The 16,838-nt window shown below is 43.7% G+C and overlaps 1 protein-coding gene across 3 annotated transcripts in view; it reads left to right on the top strand.

Annotated features, from left to right (window-relative positions):
- Positions 1-16,838, top strand: part of CACNB2 (calcium voltage-gated channel auxiliary subunit beta 2) — a 598,025-nt gene that overhangs the window by 172,667 nt on the left and 408,520 nt on the right. Inside the window, exon 1 of one of the 3 annotated variants that reach the window (XM_085630833.1) lies at positions 10,106-10,368. The exons of the other annotated variants lie outside the window; for them this stretch is intronic. Within the exon in view, the coding sequence (XP_085486959.1) occupies positions 10,318-10,368 (51 nt within the window). The 5' untranslated portion in view covers positions 10,106-10,317. Of the gene's footprint in view, positions 1-10,105; positions 10,369-16,838 lie in introns of those variants that run through there. 3 annotated transcript variants of the gene reach the window in all.

Raw genomic sequence — 16,838 nt, 5'->3', positions numbered from 1 at the left:
TACTCCACAGTATACAATCAAATCAAGAGCATAATCAACAAACGATGGGAATTACTTGTAGAAGAGACTAATTTCCATGGGTTATTTCAAGACAAACCGCTGTATGCATTTACACGTGGAAAGAATCTTAAAGAATTATTATCTAAAGGAAAACCCTTAAAAAAAGCAACCAAAGGAAGCACTATAAAATGCCATCATTGCATTCATTGCAATAATGTAATACTGGGAGATACACTAACTCATCCTATGTCAGGTGAAAAAATCAAATTATCACAACTTTTGGATTGTAATTCATCTAATGTGGTTTATACTATAAAATGTCCTTGTGGCCTACTATACGTAGGTAAAACGGAAAGGAAAATGAAGACTCGGCTAACAGAACACAAAAGCACTATCAGGAATACAAATTTAAATTCAAGTGTAGCTACTCACTGGAACACTGAGCGTCATACCATTGCTCAACTCACATTTCAAATTATAGAACAGATACTAAAAATGGAAGGTGTTGACAATTCCAAAAGACTTTTACAAAGAGAAGCATTTTGGATAAAGAGATTAAATACACATCTCCCTACAGGTCTTAATGACAAGTTTGAGATGGCATGTTTCTTATAGAGACATTCTAGAAAAAACTTTATTCATAACACCGTACTAATACACAGAGGTATTATCACACATACGCAAACAAGATCATGTATTTACTCTCATTGAATAGGAATATGGTCATATTCTAATTATTCTCATTTTGTAATATTGAGTATCACCTTTTAGTTGGACTAATTGACATGACTGAGATACTTACAGAATCTTATGACCTCTGATTCATTTTTTAGAATGATCCGCGTAGATAGGGCATGATAAAGCGTGTTGGTGTGTATCACCGTTGTGTGGGATTTTAGCATGTTATATTGATGGAACTGCGAGTTGGTCCTGTTTCGGCGTGATAAAGTTGATACATCATTTGTTTATAGCATAGAACGCATAGAGGCTTTACCCATTTTAAGATGGCGACCGCATTCACGAATAAAACTTAGTCACGCGGGACACAGTCACCTGATTTCTTTAAACGAACGCTGAGAACGTGTTGTTGAACTTGCCACCTACTCGAACACCTTTGTGCCGATATCATCGAATCCCGCTTGGTAAAAACAGCATGGTTAACGGTTTGATAGTTGGTTTATTAGATTATACCATAGGAGGCGGCGTAATTAACGGTGATTCCCATTATTTTAGATAACATCCGTCGATTGCACGCTGGTCATTCAGAAGTAAGGTATGTTTTCGGTTTGTGAAAAGTGCTGGCTTGATTGTTTCTCAGTTAAGGCGCCAAACCAACATGAGATTTAATGTCGTAGGTTACCTGGACTCAGTGGTATTTATATGACGAGATTGGAATTCAGGCATGTTGTAAGTGTGATTTTACTTTGGATTGGTGAGACACATTACACGCTGAGTGTGGTGGAAGTTCAGGAGAGTTTGACTTCTGGGATTTACACTACTGATTGACTCGACTTTGACAGATAGGCTATTGGTTTCAAAGCACACATTTGTGCCACTGGCGTCCACTATATCTGATGTATCATACGCATGTGGATCTGTATTATTCATCTATTTCTTTTGCTGTTAATTAATTTCAAAAATGTAAAACATATATCTTATATGGTTTATGTAGCTGTGCATATTGCTGTATGTGAACATGGATGCTAATATTATGTTTTATTAACAGGTTTGTTTCCCCTGACGAAGGGACTTTTCGTCCCGAAATGCATTGGGCGAAGGGCGAAGGACATCATAATTCTCTTTTATGGATGTTATAATAACAGTGATTGTTTTATAACTGTTACCTACAACCTATGTACCCGTTAAGGTGCGCGCGCACCTCTGTTACCGTCCGTCTGTGCAGTGCGCGTACACCCACAACGTCCCGCGAGTGAATCGCGCCTCTGCTTTAAAAAAAATCGAGCGGCGCGAAAATCACTCCCTTCCTGAATGCGGTGTCGTGTCGGAGTTAAGGTAAGGCGGGGGGGTTGGGGGATTGGGGGCTTGCGGCTGTCGGCACCTGCGGGGCAGATTGTGGGCTTTTAAGTATTCATGTTAATCACAGCCCCTTCACGAGCTGTGATTAACATAAATATTTAACAAAAGCCCACACTCTTCCCCACCAGGCCCGGTTCCAGCCTTGGCCCTCGCAGTGAGGGCTTGAAGGCATGCGCGCAACGGCTTGGGCTAAAGGGATTCAACCCCCTCGTGTGTGTAAGCCCGGGACGAGACAGTTTCCCGGGCGCACAGAGACAGCTTAGAGATTATCGCAGCCGCACCCGAGTATTTAACAGGTCTTTAAAAGACCATGGTAACAAGGCTTTATTTATTGTTTCACCCCTTCATCTCCACATGGCGAAAGGCGATAAATCCTTTCTTTGACAATGGTAACCATTGCCTTTGTCACAGAGACCCTTGTGTTACTTGTTGTTCAGAAGTTACAATCCTAACATAGGACAGTGACCAATGAACTGGCACCAAAGAGCTGCATACAAACATGAATGGTATAGTTAGAACTTGGCTTTTTTTGTTTTGTGATGTAGTTAGAACTTCCGCAGTCTTTCATTATTCTAATGTTGCTAAAATGAGTATGTTCGGGCAGATATACATTTTTATCAGTAAAGATGACCACCATGGAATACTCTTTAAATCCTAAGGTTGCGTTTCCCCAGACCAAACCTCTTAAAATATACTGCTCACCAGTATGGATGACATGTGATTCCTACACCTTGTAATCCTCATTGGCTTATGTGACATTTCCTGTAAACTGATTTCCATACTTGTATGATTCGTTGTCTCTGTATAATGCGTGCGTGGTGTAAAGTACTGACACACACTACACTGATATGAGTAGCGCTATACAACAAATGAAATGCATATGAGAGAGGGGCTAAGTAAAGTTGAGGGGCACTGTTGGAGGGTGGCAGTGAGGGAATCCGAGGAGGATGTCATAAGGGGAGGGGCTATGGGGAGATGAGGAGCACTTGTGGCATGTGGCAGTGAGGGAATCCGAGGAGGAGGTCAATAGAGGGGCAATGGAGGGATGAGTGGCACTGTTGGAAGGTGGTAGTAAAGAGGTTATTGGTGTGGCACCAAAAAATACTTTTGTATCAGCACTAAAGCTGGCCATGTCATGGCCTTTCTGTTTTTGTTTATTTAATTAGTAGTCGGGTCATAAGGGCTACTGTGGAACATACTTTAAAGTGCGTGCTAATTATTTTTACTGCTATATTCAATGTTTTAAGTTTGTAGGCGATTTTACTAATGTTTTTACCGGGAAAGTGGAGTCCTATGGTGCCTGATATGGGGCTGGGGCCCAAGGTCAGCTGTGAGATAAGGTGCACTGGAGAGGAGTAGTGGATAATCAAGCCTGTAAGGGAGTGTGTTGCAGAGTCCGGGGTCAGGCGGAGGTAGCACTGAAGAGGGATTCTCCCTGAAGGCTCGCACAGAGGGAGCCTGTAAGGGAGTGCGCTGCAGAGTCCGGGGTCAGATGGAGGAAGCAATGAAGAGGGATTCTCCCTGAAGGCTCGCACAGAGGGAGCCTGTAAGGGAGTGCGCTGCAGAGTCCGGGGTCAGGTGGAGGTAGTAATGAAGAGGGATTCTCCCTGAAGGCTCACACAGAGGGAGCCCGAGAAGTGTCACTTGCCTGATACTCCTACCTCAGAAACCTCCTCTTCCCAATAAAGGAACATTACATGGCAAAAGCACTTTTTGAGAGTGATAATATTTAGAAAGAGATTTGGAAAAAAGTGTGTTTTACTGGGCCTTGTAAGACCAAGAAGAGATAAAGGAGGGCCCGGAAGCAGGCCTGCCTAGACATGTATGCGACAAATCAAGCCCGCAGTGGCCCACCCAAATGCACCCTTGGCCCACCCAAATAAAAATTCCTGGAGCCGGGCCTGTTCCCCACATGGCGCTTTACAAACAAAAGAGTAGAGCAAGTTTAAAAACCCAGCGTGTACTTTCAGAAAGTACACGCTGTGTTTTTAAAGTTGCTCTTCTCTTTGCAAGCTGCAGCCCCTCTCCCTTGTGGTACCTACAGCATAGCAGGAGGTATGGGGGTCGAAAATCCAGAGCTTGAATTCTAGCTAGTTACTTTGTGGTTTGAGACGTATAGAGGTTGGCTGTTATTTAGGCATCTATTTTAGTATTTGAGGAACTCCCTTGAATCGGCTGCCCTACTGTGCCTTGTTCTGTGTTTTGTTTAAACTTATCTTCAAGTAAAACATGATTGAAGGTTATTCCTCTTGATGCTGATTTTTAAATTTCAGGCTGAATTTTTCTATTTACTGTTCAAAGACACCCTTACGTTCTTACAATAAAAAGCTATATTACTCTTCCGCTCTGGTGGTCTGTCGCAGGTTTTCTGCCATTGCAATGAATGGAAATGCAGCTCTTTGATAGTTAATAGCTTACTGTTCTATGTTAGGATTCAAACTTCTAAACTGCAAGTAACAAAAGGGGCAACATTTCTCCACCCAATGAACAGTGCTCCAGTTAAGAATCTTTAGTAAAATCTTATGATTATACCACCGTTGGGGGCATATTATCAAGAATGGCGTTAAAATTATCGCCGCTTTAGCAGCAGGAAACTGCCGCTAAAGCGGCGATAATGGGCTTGATATTATGCCCTTGAGCATTCCAATAGAAGCCCAGGTTCAAACCAGAACATGGGCTTCTATTGGAATTCTCAAGGGCATATTATCAAGCCCATTATCGCTGCTTTAGCAGCAGTTTCCCTGCCGCTACAGCGGCGATAATTTTAACGCCGTTCTTGATAATATGCCCCTTGGAGTCTTGTGCTTTTCTAAACCTGAAGTGTACTTGCCTGTGTAACCAATTAATGTCATGGATGTTTATCCAATTTGCAAACCGACCTTAAGACCCTTAACATGGCGCTGTATGTGTAAAAATGCACCATATTTTTACTTTTCAAAGTAAACTTTTGGAGTGAAATTTTTGCGCTGCACACGCGCGCGGTCTGGTTCCTGGCGCACATAGCCAAGGTTGCATCGCACAGAGACCCTCCACTGCCGCACACAGAGGAAAAAAATTAGAGAGAACATTGCCTACAACATAAATGTGATATATAATTTTGACGATTACATTGTATCGTATGTTAATTTGGCAATAAATGTTATAGACTTATAAATTGTAAAAATGGATTCAGATATTAATCATTGAAGTATAACAAAACAGCTGTGCATGCTTAAGTCCTGGTTACACATACCTGGCCACATTTTCTGTACAATCATTATAATTTCACATGCTGCTTATTAACTTTTCATTTTTTCAAGGTATTGTTGTGCAGATAATGTTATGGTGCATTAACAATAATACTGTGTATTTCCTTACTTTATTTTGTTTCCAATACGAGTAAAATGCACAGTCATGTGAATATAGACATACGTGACTTCTATGTCTATTGCCTGGCCACTGGTTGCTGTGACAACCGTCTGTGAGTAATGCATAAAATACAGAGAATGAGAATGTACCTGATGTAGTGATCAAGGCGGCACGCCGCCGAAACGCGTCTAGGTCTTTGAAGGATTAAACTTCTTTGTTGTCATCATTTCACGGAGTCAGTGCCTGTCTGTTCGCCGCCGTCAGGATTGGTGTAAAATATATGTCTACTGACTTGCCAACATCTGCCCACAATGAAGTGCACTTCAGTGCCAGGGTTGTTGGAACAGTATTTTACTTTGCCAGTGCTTTCTTCTTTTCACTCATTGTACTTTTTCCATGTACGTTTTATCTATACATTCAGTTTACAGTCAATCAAAATCCTGTGTGTCTTAACTAGGTCTTCAGTTTACAGTAATTCAATGCCAATAGTATATTTCCTTTACACCATCATATTTCCTGTGGCATGCATTAACAGAAAAATAGTTTCTATACCTGTTCTCAGTACACATGCTTGCTGGAAAGCACTATGTTAGAAATGGGGTTTCTGGTTGGCTAGGGTATTCGCCTAAGCCAGGCAGAACCCACCACTGTAGTCAGGGCAAGTAAGGTACACACCAAACATAACCTGTGCTCACCCCCTTGGTAGCTTGGCAAAAGCAGTCAGGGTTATCTCAGAGGCAATGTGTAAAGCTTTTGCGCAACACACTCATATCAGTAACACAATAAATACACCACAAAAGAGACTCCACATCCGATTATATAAAAGTATATCATATATTGTACAAAAACATAAATCAAAATGACATGAATCATGAATACTGCTAAATAGGAGGTTCTCAAACGTCACAATGAGTGCAGTACGTAAACAAAAAGCGTATACGTTGCAAGCATTATGAAAAACATTACTAGGCATGTTAGGCAGTCACAGAAATAGTGCTCGTTATCCGGTCACTGCAAGGTAAAATGACATACTTCCATATCACAGAATGAAATGCAGAAGATTATGAGACCATAACACATGCAGTACTCTATACCACCTTAACGCCTAGGTCACAGCGCATCTGTGCTCCTTTTAGGGGTTATACGGAAGCTAAACCCCAAACGTAGGGTACTGGAACCACTGCGCACCTACAAAAACTATTGTGGTACTTTTGGGATGTCCACGTAGAGCAAGTTGGTAGGGGGGCATCCGTCGAGCAGCAACACACAGCAGATACGAGCCCCCAAGGTATGTGTGCCAACACAGGGGGGATACACACTGCCTCCTTCTGCAGGGTGACCTTGCTGGGTCTCCCTCGTGTGTCAGCATATGGCAGCTGCCAGCTAGCACACGGTACAGTTCCTATACCAAGCACAATCCTTCTCCTGGCTCAATCCAGGCAGTGTAAATACACCCGGTGCACACAGAGCAGTGGGGTCACCCCGCGGGTCCAAGTACCCACAGCGTACCTCGCAGACCTCCACACAGCAGCGCAGTACCTTTCGTGGTTCCCTCTTTGGGTGCCAAAGGTGCAAGTCACATCAAAGAACTCTTCTGGTCTTGGGCATCGTGCCGCTGGAAACAAGGATTTTGGCTAGCTGCCAGTGCGAGAGACCTCCCTCGGTCTTTCTTAACTGCGCTGAGTTAGGAGCCAACCACCGGCTGGGATCACAGCTGCACTGCTTTCTCCCCAACGGCCACAAGTCACAGTACCCAGCAGTGCTGGGCTTCTCAGTGGGGCGGGGCACGACCTCAACTACATGGTCTGACAGCTCAGAGATTACAGCGATGAGTGTGCTTACCATGCGCTGTCACCATATGCACTGGGGAAAAGGGACAGAAAGCGCATAAAACACACTTCTCTTTAGAAAACCCAAATTCCAAATGAAGCGCTAACTACATGCTAGTTGTTGTGATTCGAAATGCCGGACTCAGAGTCCCACGGCCAATTCTAGGCAGTCCCAGGAAATCAACTGTGGGCACCCAAGCAGGGAGGCAGGTAGCAGGCCAGCACACTTGTTTTCCTCACCAAAGTGCCAGTCTCTCTAACCGCCAGGCACATCGGACAGTCAGCACAACAAAGCAAGGTAGTCCAAGTGGCGTTCTTCCTGGCAGCACCGCAGTTCTCTGGTGCAGTATGTAGAGCCAGCAGCATCTGGTTACAAGTCCCATGCAGTGTCTAAAAACATGGGGTCAGAGCCCCTGTACATATTCTCAAAATGTCATGATCTAGGGGAGCTCCAAAAGAACCTTTAGACGTGCACAACACTCCCTTTCAACTCAGCCCTGGCTCCAGATGTACAGCAGGGGGGTAAATCCATCCTTTCTGTGAGGACAGGACACAGCCTATACAAATGTACTTGTGCTCCTCCATCTCTCCCTGCCCAGGAAGACCATCAGTATGCAGATGTAATCCTGTTACACCCAACCAGCCTTGTGTGAAGGCTGTTTGGAAAGTATGCACAAAGCGAAGCTGTCAACCAGGCCCAGACTGGGATTGGAGTCTGGCTGCAAAGCACATAAAGTTATAAGCACAGAGAAATGCCCACTTTCTAATAGTGGCATTTCTACAATAGTGATGAAAAATCCACCTACAGCAGTAAGCAGAGACAAGACATTATCAGTGTTGATGTAGTTAGGGCGAGATTCTGGCTAATACATTTTTGAGTGAGGGACAGCAATGTGATAAGAGATAAATACACAGCATAAACATCAATAAACATCCTTTCCGCCCATGGCGCTATTGGAGCAAGGGCCGTCTCTGTATGCACCAACAGGACAGCGTCATCAGACATGATGGACAAGCCACCCTCTTAAAAATATGACTTTCATCAGGTTATCGCTAGAACAGTCTTCGTGTCTCCTCCCCAAAGAAGCAGACACACACAGGTCCATCTGAAACCGAACTGTCTGACTTTAGCCTAAATTAAAACCTCACTTCTGAGCACACACCAGGGGATGGCGCAAAAGCACTAGAAATGCCCTGCTCTGAAGACTAGATTTGTTCTCCTCACACGAGAACACCTGTCTGTAGCCAAGAAAAAAAATGAAATATTAGAAGAAATTAAAAGCTATCACGCTTTGCCTCACTGAAAAACTGCAAAATCGTGTAGATGGACCACATTGACCAGAATACACTAGAAGGGTTACTGAGTCACCACAAAGCAGTAGTCTGCTGGCAAGTGCCAGTCCTGTTTTGAGTGCAGCCACATGAGGTTGTACATATCTATCACTCTCTCTATACAGACACTCCAGCATTTCATGATTTCGCTATTCACGAAATAAGAGCACAATCAGATGACTAACTCCTTAATACTTGGTATTGTAAACAATAAAATTACGTTTTTCCACAATGTCTATTGTATTGTTGTTTGGATCAACGAAGAAGCGTAGGTGGTGGAGAGGAAGACAAGTGCAGTGCCGAGGAGGAAGAAATGGCAATAGGTAGCCAGGAAGAAGTAGGAGAAAAATGGAGACTTTGTGATGCCAATCGGTGCAAAACAAAGTGCCGCAATATTGCTGCAAAATTAAAAATGTTATCCCACAAAATTTAGATTTGTGTGCCTCAAAATTTGCAAAGCTATGCCGCAATATCCTGGGGTCTGGTTAAATGCCAAATCCATTTGCCAGTCAACTGCGCTTGCAGGCCCTGCGGTGGCAGGCCTGGGACCGGTTTGAAAGGATACTTCTCTGGGTTGCGCAAGCCGCTCTGCAGGCCCACGAGTACCATTTAATTGACATGCCCTGGGTGGATACCACTGTACAAGGGACTTGCATGTAAATGAAATATGCCAAACAGGTGTAGACCAATTATACCATGTTTAAAGGAGAGAACAAATGTGCCTTACCTCTGATTAGCAGCGGAAAAATGCCCAGAGTCCTAAAGCCGACAAAAATAGGGTAAAAAAATTACAGGAGGAAGGCAAAAAAAAGTTTGGGGATAACCCTGTAACTTTTTTACAGCGATATCCCCAAACCTTGTGCGTTCCTCCAGTACACCAGCACTGTTCTATTAAAATTATATGCAAAACTTAATTTGTATTATTTATAAATGTTTATTTCAAGCATTAGTCCGCGTTTCTTAAGTGGCAGCATGTTTTATTTCCCTCTTTTCATTTTTTGACATATGCTTGCAGTAAGTAATAAAAATCAGTTTAACTATCGCACCAGCTAAACAAGGCCAGACCTACCGGCTTTAGCTAATTTTTATTTCTCGTTTGGGTTCCAGAGTAAGCACATTTTCAGTCATCATGAGCTCCATACGTACTTTTTCCTTTCGTATGACTGTCTGCTTAGGGGAGAGAAACACGTGGATGACATGTGCAAGAGCAGAGGTTGGAATCCCTTTGTTATTTAGATTAATGCAGAAAACATCCTTCAGTGGAACGAAAAGGGCAGAGCCGCTCCATGGAAAACGCGCTGTCTAAAAATAACCACCCGTATAGTTATCCTCGAAGTGATAGCAGAGTCCTTGAAAAGCGAAAAGGCTCGCTCGCATTCGAATATAGTGAACCTTCTGGTAGTATAGCTGAAGGAAAGTGCCGGGCTCCCAAGCCTGTCATCAGGCAGCACCCCGGCCCGCTACACGGCCTAATGAAACGTTGTGCCTCTCTGACAAGCGCAGAGGCTGCGCTCCCAGGCTCCTTGACGTCATCACTGGGTATCAGCCACGCCCCCTCTGCTGGTTAATTGATGTTGATGGGCTCACGCTGAGCGGGATCGGATCAACAGATGAGCGCAGTCAGGTCCGGCAGCCGCCAGCGCGCGGTACGCACAGGGTCCCAGGAAGTTCCGACTAGGCCTCAGAAGGCCGCTTTGCCTATGTCACATTTCCCGAGTGGATTTCTTCATGTGAGCCCCGTGCTGCCTGTCCACCCTGCAGCCCGTCTAGCATGCTCGACAGACGACTGATGTCGCCGCAGAACAAGCTGGTCGTTCCTGAGGTGAGTACCGAGCGAGCAGGAGGGCAAACGCCTTTACCCGGATTTTTTAATTCGAACTAAGTTTGACTTTTGGTAATAGGCTCTCCTTATGTAAATGTTCAGCTGCTTTGACATTTACGTTCCGTTATTGCTTGGTTCAGAGTGTTTCTTGTTGGCTGTGCTGCGCCTGCCTGCGCGGGTACGCAGCATTCCTGTCCTGGCTCAAAGCACAGACAGCAGCTAGTTATTTTTAACCCATCTAGCGCCTCCTGAATATATATTCAAAACTGTATCACAGCTTTTGCACTTTGTTGCGTAGGTTAGCTAGCACGTAGTTGTCAAGAATAGCAAATTGTGGGGAAATTGCAAAGATGGTTTAAAAAATACTAGGAGTCTCCGAATGGTTAAAACACAGAGCACACGCCTTTTGAATTTGCAAGATTTTACAAATTCCAAAGTAGAACTCTTGGAAGTTAATCCGTCATTTGAGATATACAGACATGAACAGTTAGGCTAGTGCGTTTTTTAAGGTACTGTGGAAATAATTTTCTCTAGTCTCACTATCAAAGGAAACCAACAGGCAATGCATGCAGACACCGCATTCTCCCATGCTAGCTGACCTTGTGATAGTTTGTACAAAAAGGCATCTTTAGTCCCAGAGCCCTCCCTCACAGAGGGGGCTCATTCGTATTTCTAAGTCTGCTCTGCTCAATTCCATACAAGTCATTGTCCATGACACATATTTCTACCCCTCATCAGGGGTAATAAGTGCTATATAAATACAATTTAAACATATTGTCATCACAGCTCATTGTCTTTCGCCACCTGTTATCATCACAGGATAATGCCCTCACCTCTCCTTGTCCATTAACCTCTATTGCCTTCATTGCCAATCCCACCAGTTTGTTGCCATCACACGCCATTTTCCATTGCCACCTATTATCATCATAGCTCATTGCTATCATGGGTCATTGGCCATCCCAGCTCACTGCATTACAGCTCATTGTTCTTGGCCACCTATTATCATCACAGCTAAATGCATTACAGTTCATTGCCCATACCAGCCTTTGCCATCACAGCTCATCGTCCATCTTCTGCCTATTGCCATCACAGCTCATCGTCCATCTTCTGCCTATTGCCATCACAGCTCATTGTCCATCTTCAGTCTATTGCCATCACGGCTCATCGTCAATCTCCTGCCTATTGCCATCACGGCTCATCGTCAATCTCCTGCCTATTGCCATTACAGCTCATCGTCCATCATCTACCTATTGCCATCACAGCTCATCGTCCATCATCTACCTATTGCCATCACAGCTCATCGTCCATCATCTACCTATTGCCATCACAACTCATCGTCTGCTTATTACCATCACAGCTCATCATCAATCATCTACCTATTGCCATCACAGCTCATTGTCCATCTTCTGCCTATTGCCATCACAGCTCATCGTCCATCTTCTGCCTATTGCCATCACAGCTCATCGTCTGCTTATTACCATCACAGCTCATCATCCATCATCTACCTATTGCCATCACAGCTCATTGTCTACCTATTGCCATCGCAGCTCATCGTCCATCATCTACCTATTGCCATCGCAGCTCATCGTCTACTTATTGCCATCACAGGTCATCGTCCGTCAGTCCCCTATTGTCATCCTTGTTCACTGCCATCCCAGTCCATTGACGTGCTTGGGATTCTTTGCAACAGCTAGACTTTCACCAACTTGTGGCTGGGTCTGAGAAGCCCTCGCCTTTGACGAAGTGAGGGCAACTGCCCATTGCACCTGTATTGTTTTGCATGAGGAACCATGCCAAGGTTTCCTGACCTAAGCAGTGCCTCTGGAACAGTATTCTCAGTCGCTGCTGTGATGTGCAGTAATTGACAATATGAGACCACAAAATGATAGCCTGCCCTTTAACGCCTCAGCAGACTCGATCCCTTGATACCCTCGGTTTCCACCATCTGAGCTACCTTGATCCACATAACCAGCGTTGTTTGTGGTACTGAAACTAACCCTCCAATGACTTGTGGCCTTTCTGGATGTTTTGAAAAATGTATCTCAGTGAAAAAAAGAACAGTGAAAAGGGGCTCCGAAGCCTTGACTCTGTGGTCAGTTGTAGGGTAATTTCCTGGATTTTGGAAGACTGCGTTGTTCCACTGTTTGCAAGTTTTTTTCTCATTGGGTAATAAGATGCCTGCTACACACACGCATGTGACATCCGAGACGCCACAGGCGATAGGCTGAAAGGAGCAGATGGTCTGCCAGATACTGAATACACATGACGACTTCTCTCTCTACACCTCTGGTATCGGTTCCATTTCTCAGAAGGCGCGGCTTAGATTACCTTTGGGAAACCTGCGCGTGGCCACAACCTCTCTCCCCTATTGGAGATCTGGGCAGGTGCACCCGGTGTATGTATCCTATCGAATGTCCTCTTATTAAACTAGGATTCTTCACCTATGAGCCTGTTTACATTAGCACAGAACCAGACCCACCTCGTTTGTGTTCTGTGGCCCGTGCAACTGCTCATGGTGTAAGGAATGTGCCAGGAAACCCTGGACTCATTAAGGAACTGGGCATTTTCACTGAGTAAAGTCCGTAGTGCTTAAACAGCAGAAAACCAAAACACTCGATTTAGTACAGGATCTTTATAGTAACATAAATCAGAATTCCTTAGGAAAAAAAAACATAAGCACTGATTTTTGGAAATGGCTCTCTTTTGAGTTGCCGAAACCTTAAGGTGCATAAACAACACATAATTTCAGAGTGTGTAACAGAAATGTTGCACTAGTGGGCCTGGTACAGAGATGAAATGCTTAGGCATCTAGATAAGATGAGATATACAAAGCATGCATTGAAGAAGGATCTGGGTGAAACCTAACTTTTGCCTTTTGGGCAGTTCAGTGACTGATTTTTGAACAGTAATGATGCTGAATAAACATCTTAACACATGCAACAAGTTTTCCATATACATTCTCCACTTCTTTTTAGGTCTCATCTGAGATACTGCTCATACACTGTTGCTTGTGAGACATTTTGTTATCTCACCAGTAGTGGGCTTAGGTTCTATCCATTGCTTCCCACTGGTTGACTTCATTGTCACTCATTTGCTTGCATCTGATTGTTTTGCACCCCTGCTGCCTTCATGTCCTCTTCTTGTGTTTGATGCCCCCATGGAGCATGGCGAAGTACTTGTATCTTGTTGCTGGAGCAACTTTTTTCTTTTTCTTGAACTCCACACAAGTTCATGTGGTTTTGTTTGTCTACTTGCTCCAAGTCCTTCGAGCACCCCTCCCACTCTCTGTCTTTCTTCCCATCCCCCTTCTATTCATGTTGCCTCACGACCCACAATCCCAAATAAAAAAGAAGTTGTGCTGCTGTTCAAAGTGGCCAAAAGAACATTGACACAGCCAATAGCTCTGGTAGGCGAGACCTTTTTAGCTTTGCCAATATCATGTGATGGTAGCATCAAGTAGGCGAGATTTTTAGCTTTGCCAAAATCATTAGATATGTGGACTTTAAATGAATCATTGACAAGAAGAACAGTGTTAATAATATATTTAGGTCAGTCAGTATCTATCTTGTTCTACATGGCTCCCAGTGAGGGAACAGTTGCGCGAATAGTAGATTGTAAATCTGGTTATTCACTGCTATGACGCAGCAACAATGGGAAACAAATGTTGTTTCCCACTTTTGCGACATCATAAAGGAGTTCCAGTCCATGCTGATAGGGTTTACTTTTTGAATACTTGGAAGAGGAGATTTATGCTGATGCTGGAGTGGAATAATGGTAAGATGCGGCTATTATCTGTTAAGTAGGTTTGGGAGTGATGGCCATAGAGTGGTGGAAGTGAGTGAAAGACACTAGAATGTATGGGAGCTCTTGATGTTGTTACATTTTGCTGAAAATGCTTGGCCAGTTTTTGGCTTTGGTGTGAACAATCAAACTCTGTTGAGACAGACGTATTATGGAAGAACACTTGACATTCGATCGCTGAGGGCAGTAACAGATGCCACCGCCCATGCTGAGGTCTCTGGTCTCACCAAATAACATAGCGCGCAGGCCTAAACAGAGAAATGGTGCTCACTGGCCCTGCTTACACTGTCCCAATGCAGCATCCATAGCATACTGACGCAAGTGTGTTCTGTCCTGCAATTCTGGCACTGTGCAACAACCGACCTGGTCATGAATTTGTATAGGGACGCAGGGTAAGGATCCTCCACAAGGAGCTCACACCCTTTGATAAGACGGTGAGTGTGCACATGTGGGCAGGCATAGGTTAACCGCCCCCGCCACTACTCTAGTAGTTCACTATATTAACACCTATGCTGTAGGGGCCTGCTTTTTAAACTTGTGGATACAGGTTTGAGATCTGAATTGTCCTTTCAGCCTTTCATCTTTCCAAGACCAATAAAATGAGAACCGGTGGTTTTTGTGACAGCGTTATTTGTGCCCAGAAATTAATACAGCCGTGAGCAACACTTCACTTTTCAAAACAAACTGTTATGTCTCTCTGCAGGGGGATTCCACATCACTCTTGCAAGGTAACATGCTTTGCCCATCGAAGTGTTCTGCAATTTCTGATTGTAAATTTCCCATTGTTATTGAGACAGTTTTAGGTCCTCTCTGAGGTGTTAGTTGGAGAAGTTCTCATCACATACATTGATGGTAACTGTCCCTGCCTCATTTACTCTCCCATGTAAACATGAATATTTCGTGAATATAATGGTTCCCTAAGTGTGCTATAGGATTTACTATCACATAGTGGCTGTGCATCGCTTTAACTGCAGCGTGCATTGAGCATACGAATATCAGAACAGATGCGAATCTGCACACTTTATGCACGTCATGCAATTGTCCTTTGTGCCACTAACTTCAGAGAAGTTCAATCATTTCTGTTCATTTTCAAGACAGATGTGTTGTGTACAATATCAGCAGTGTCTTGCCTCCTGATGATTTGGAAATCATATGTTTATGTTTTTTATCCTTGTTATAAGTTGTTGCAGTTTCATCAAGTCATTGCATCAGGAAAGTTGCTTGCCAAGTCGCAAGCCTGCTAATCCTACAGGATCAAACATCTCAAGTGAAAAATGTTGGTAAAATACAAAAATACAAATTGCTATAGTGTGTAAAAGTTTAGAAGGTGATGTGATATTGCATACAATATAAACTAATGGGTCTTCTTCACAAAGTGCAAAGGTTCTTTCAGAAATGTCCTCTCCCTATTGAACGTACTTTTATACAGACAGCACATGAGGTATCTGTTTAGAGACATTCTGTTATCTTACAGTGGGCTTATAGCCCGCCCATTGGTTGACTACGTTGTCACACTCATTTGCTTGCTCTCATTTGTTAGCTGTGTGGGTTTTCCTTCCTCTTCTTGTGTTAGTCCCGCCACTGGAGCATGAACTCATTACTATGTCCTTCCACTGCTTACTTTTTCAAGTGAAACTTTTTCTTTTTGCTTGAGCACTCTATGAGGTGTGCATGTGTTTTCTCACTAACTTGTGTGCTTCTCCTCTACCATGCTTTGTGTTCCTCTATCTCACCCATGTACTTGTCAACCACTCCCCAGTGTTGCCTTGTCACCTGTATGGTTTTTCTCAGCCAGATCTATGTGGCTCTCTTTAGTCCATTTGATCCTACCACACAGGCCCTATGTTACTTCTGCCACCCCTGCTGCTTCCCTCACCCACTTTAAACCACCCACCTTACCCCCAAGTTGTTCTGCCCCATGTCTTCTGTTTTACTTTTGCACCCCATTCATGCCCTGTGTTGCTTACCCCTTGCTGCTTCCCCCTTTAAAAAAATAAAAATAAAAGGTAGCTTTTGTCTTTTTTTCTTTATACTTTATCCAACTCAGACCAGGAACTAAAAAAAAAAGAACAACAAATTTCATTTTGTAGGGGCTCGCATGCGTGGTGCATGTACCTACAAAATGATACAGTCAGCCGTGACAAAAGCTCTTTTGTAAAACCATTCTTTAGCCATGTAGCACTCTATTACGGATGCTATGCTGCATAGGTAAAGCCATTTGCAAAGCCAATGGACCCCTAAGCCAGGAACTATTGGCTTTGCCAATGCTTGTGTGAATTTAGACATTCCCACTAGCATGACTGGAAACCTGCGCCAGCCACAGCTTTAAAGGTGTAGTACTGGAAAAGTCGTTTGCCTTTTCTCAATGCTGGTATTCCCGATATTCAGAACTGAATGAAAAGTGCAAGTGTGCACTAGGCAAAACCAGCGCATATGTGTATTTGTACATGTTTTTTTTTTTTTACAGGGCCATTTTTTTACCCACAGACAAACCTCTCGTCTTCATCTCCAAGAAATATGTGTGTTTCATTCCCTTCCCTGAAATCGATTTACTCCTGGATTTACACCTACCTGGTATCTTTTTATAAATACCTAGCAGTTGTTAATACAGCCATCTTCGTTTACAAATGTTTTTGTGAATTGGGCTCCAAATGTTTCCTTTGTAGTTA

Source organism: Triturus cristatus, chromosome 10 (genome assembly GCF_964204655.1).
Source record: "Triturus cristatus chromosome 10, aTriCri1.1, whole genome shotgun sequence".
NCBI lineage: Eukaryota > Metazoa > Chordata > Amphibia > Caudata > Salamandridae > Triturus > Triturus cristatus.
The sequence above is the reverse complement of the archived record's forward strand: the minus strand, read 5'-3'. Positions and strand labels throughout refer to the sequence as shown.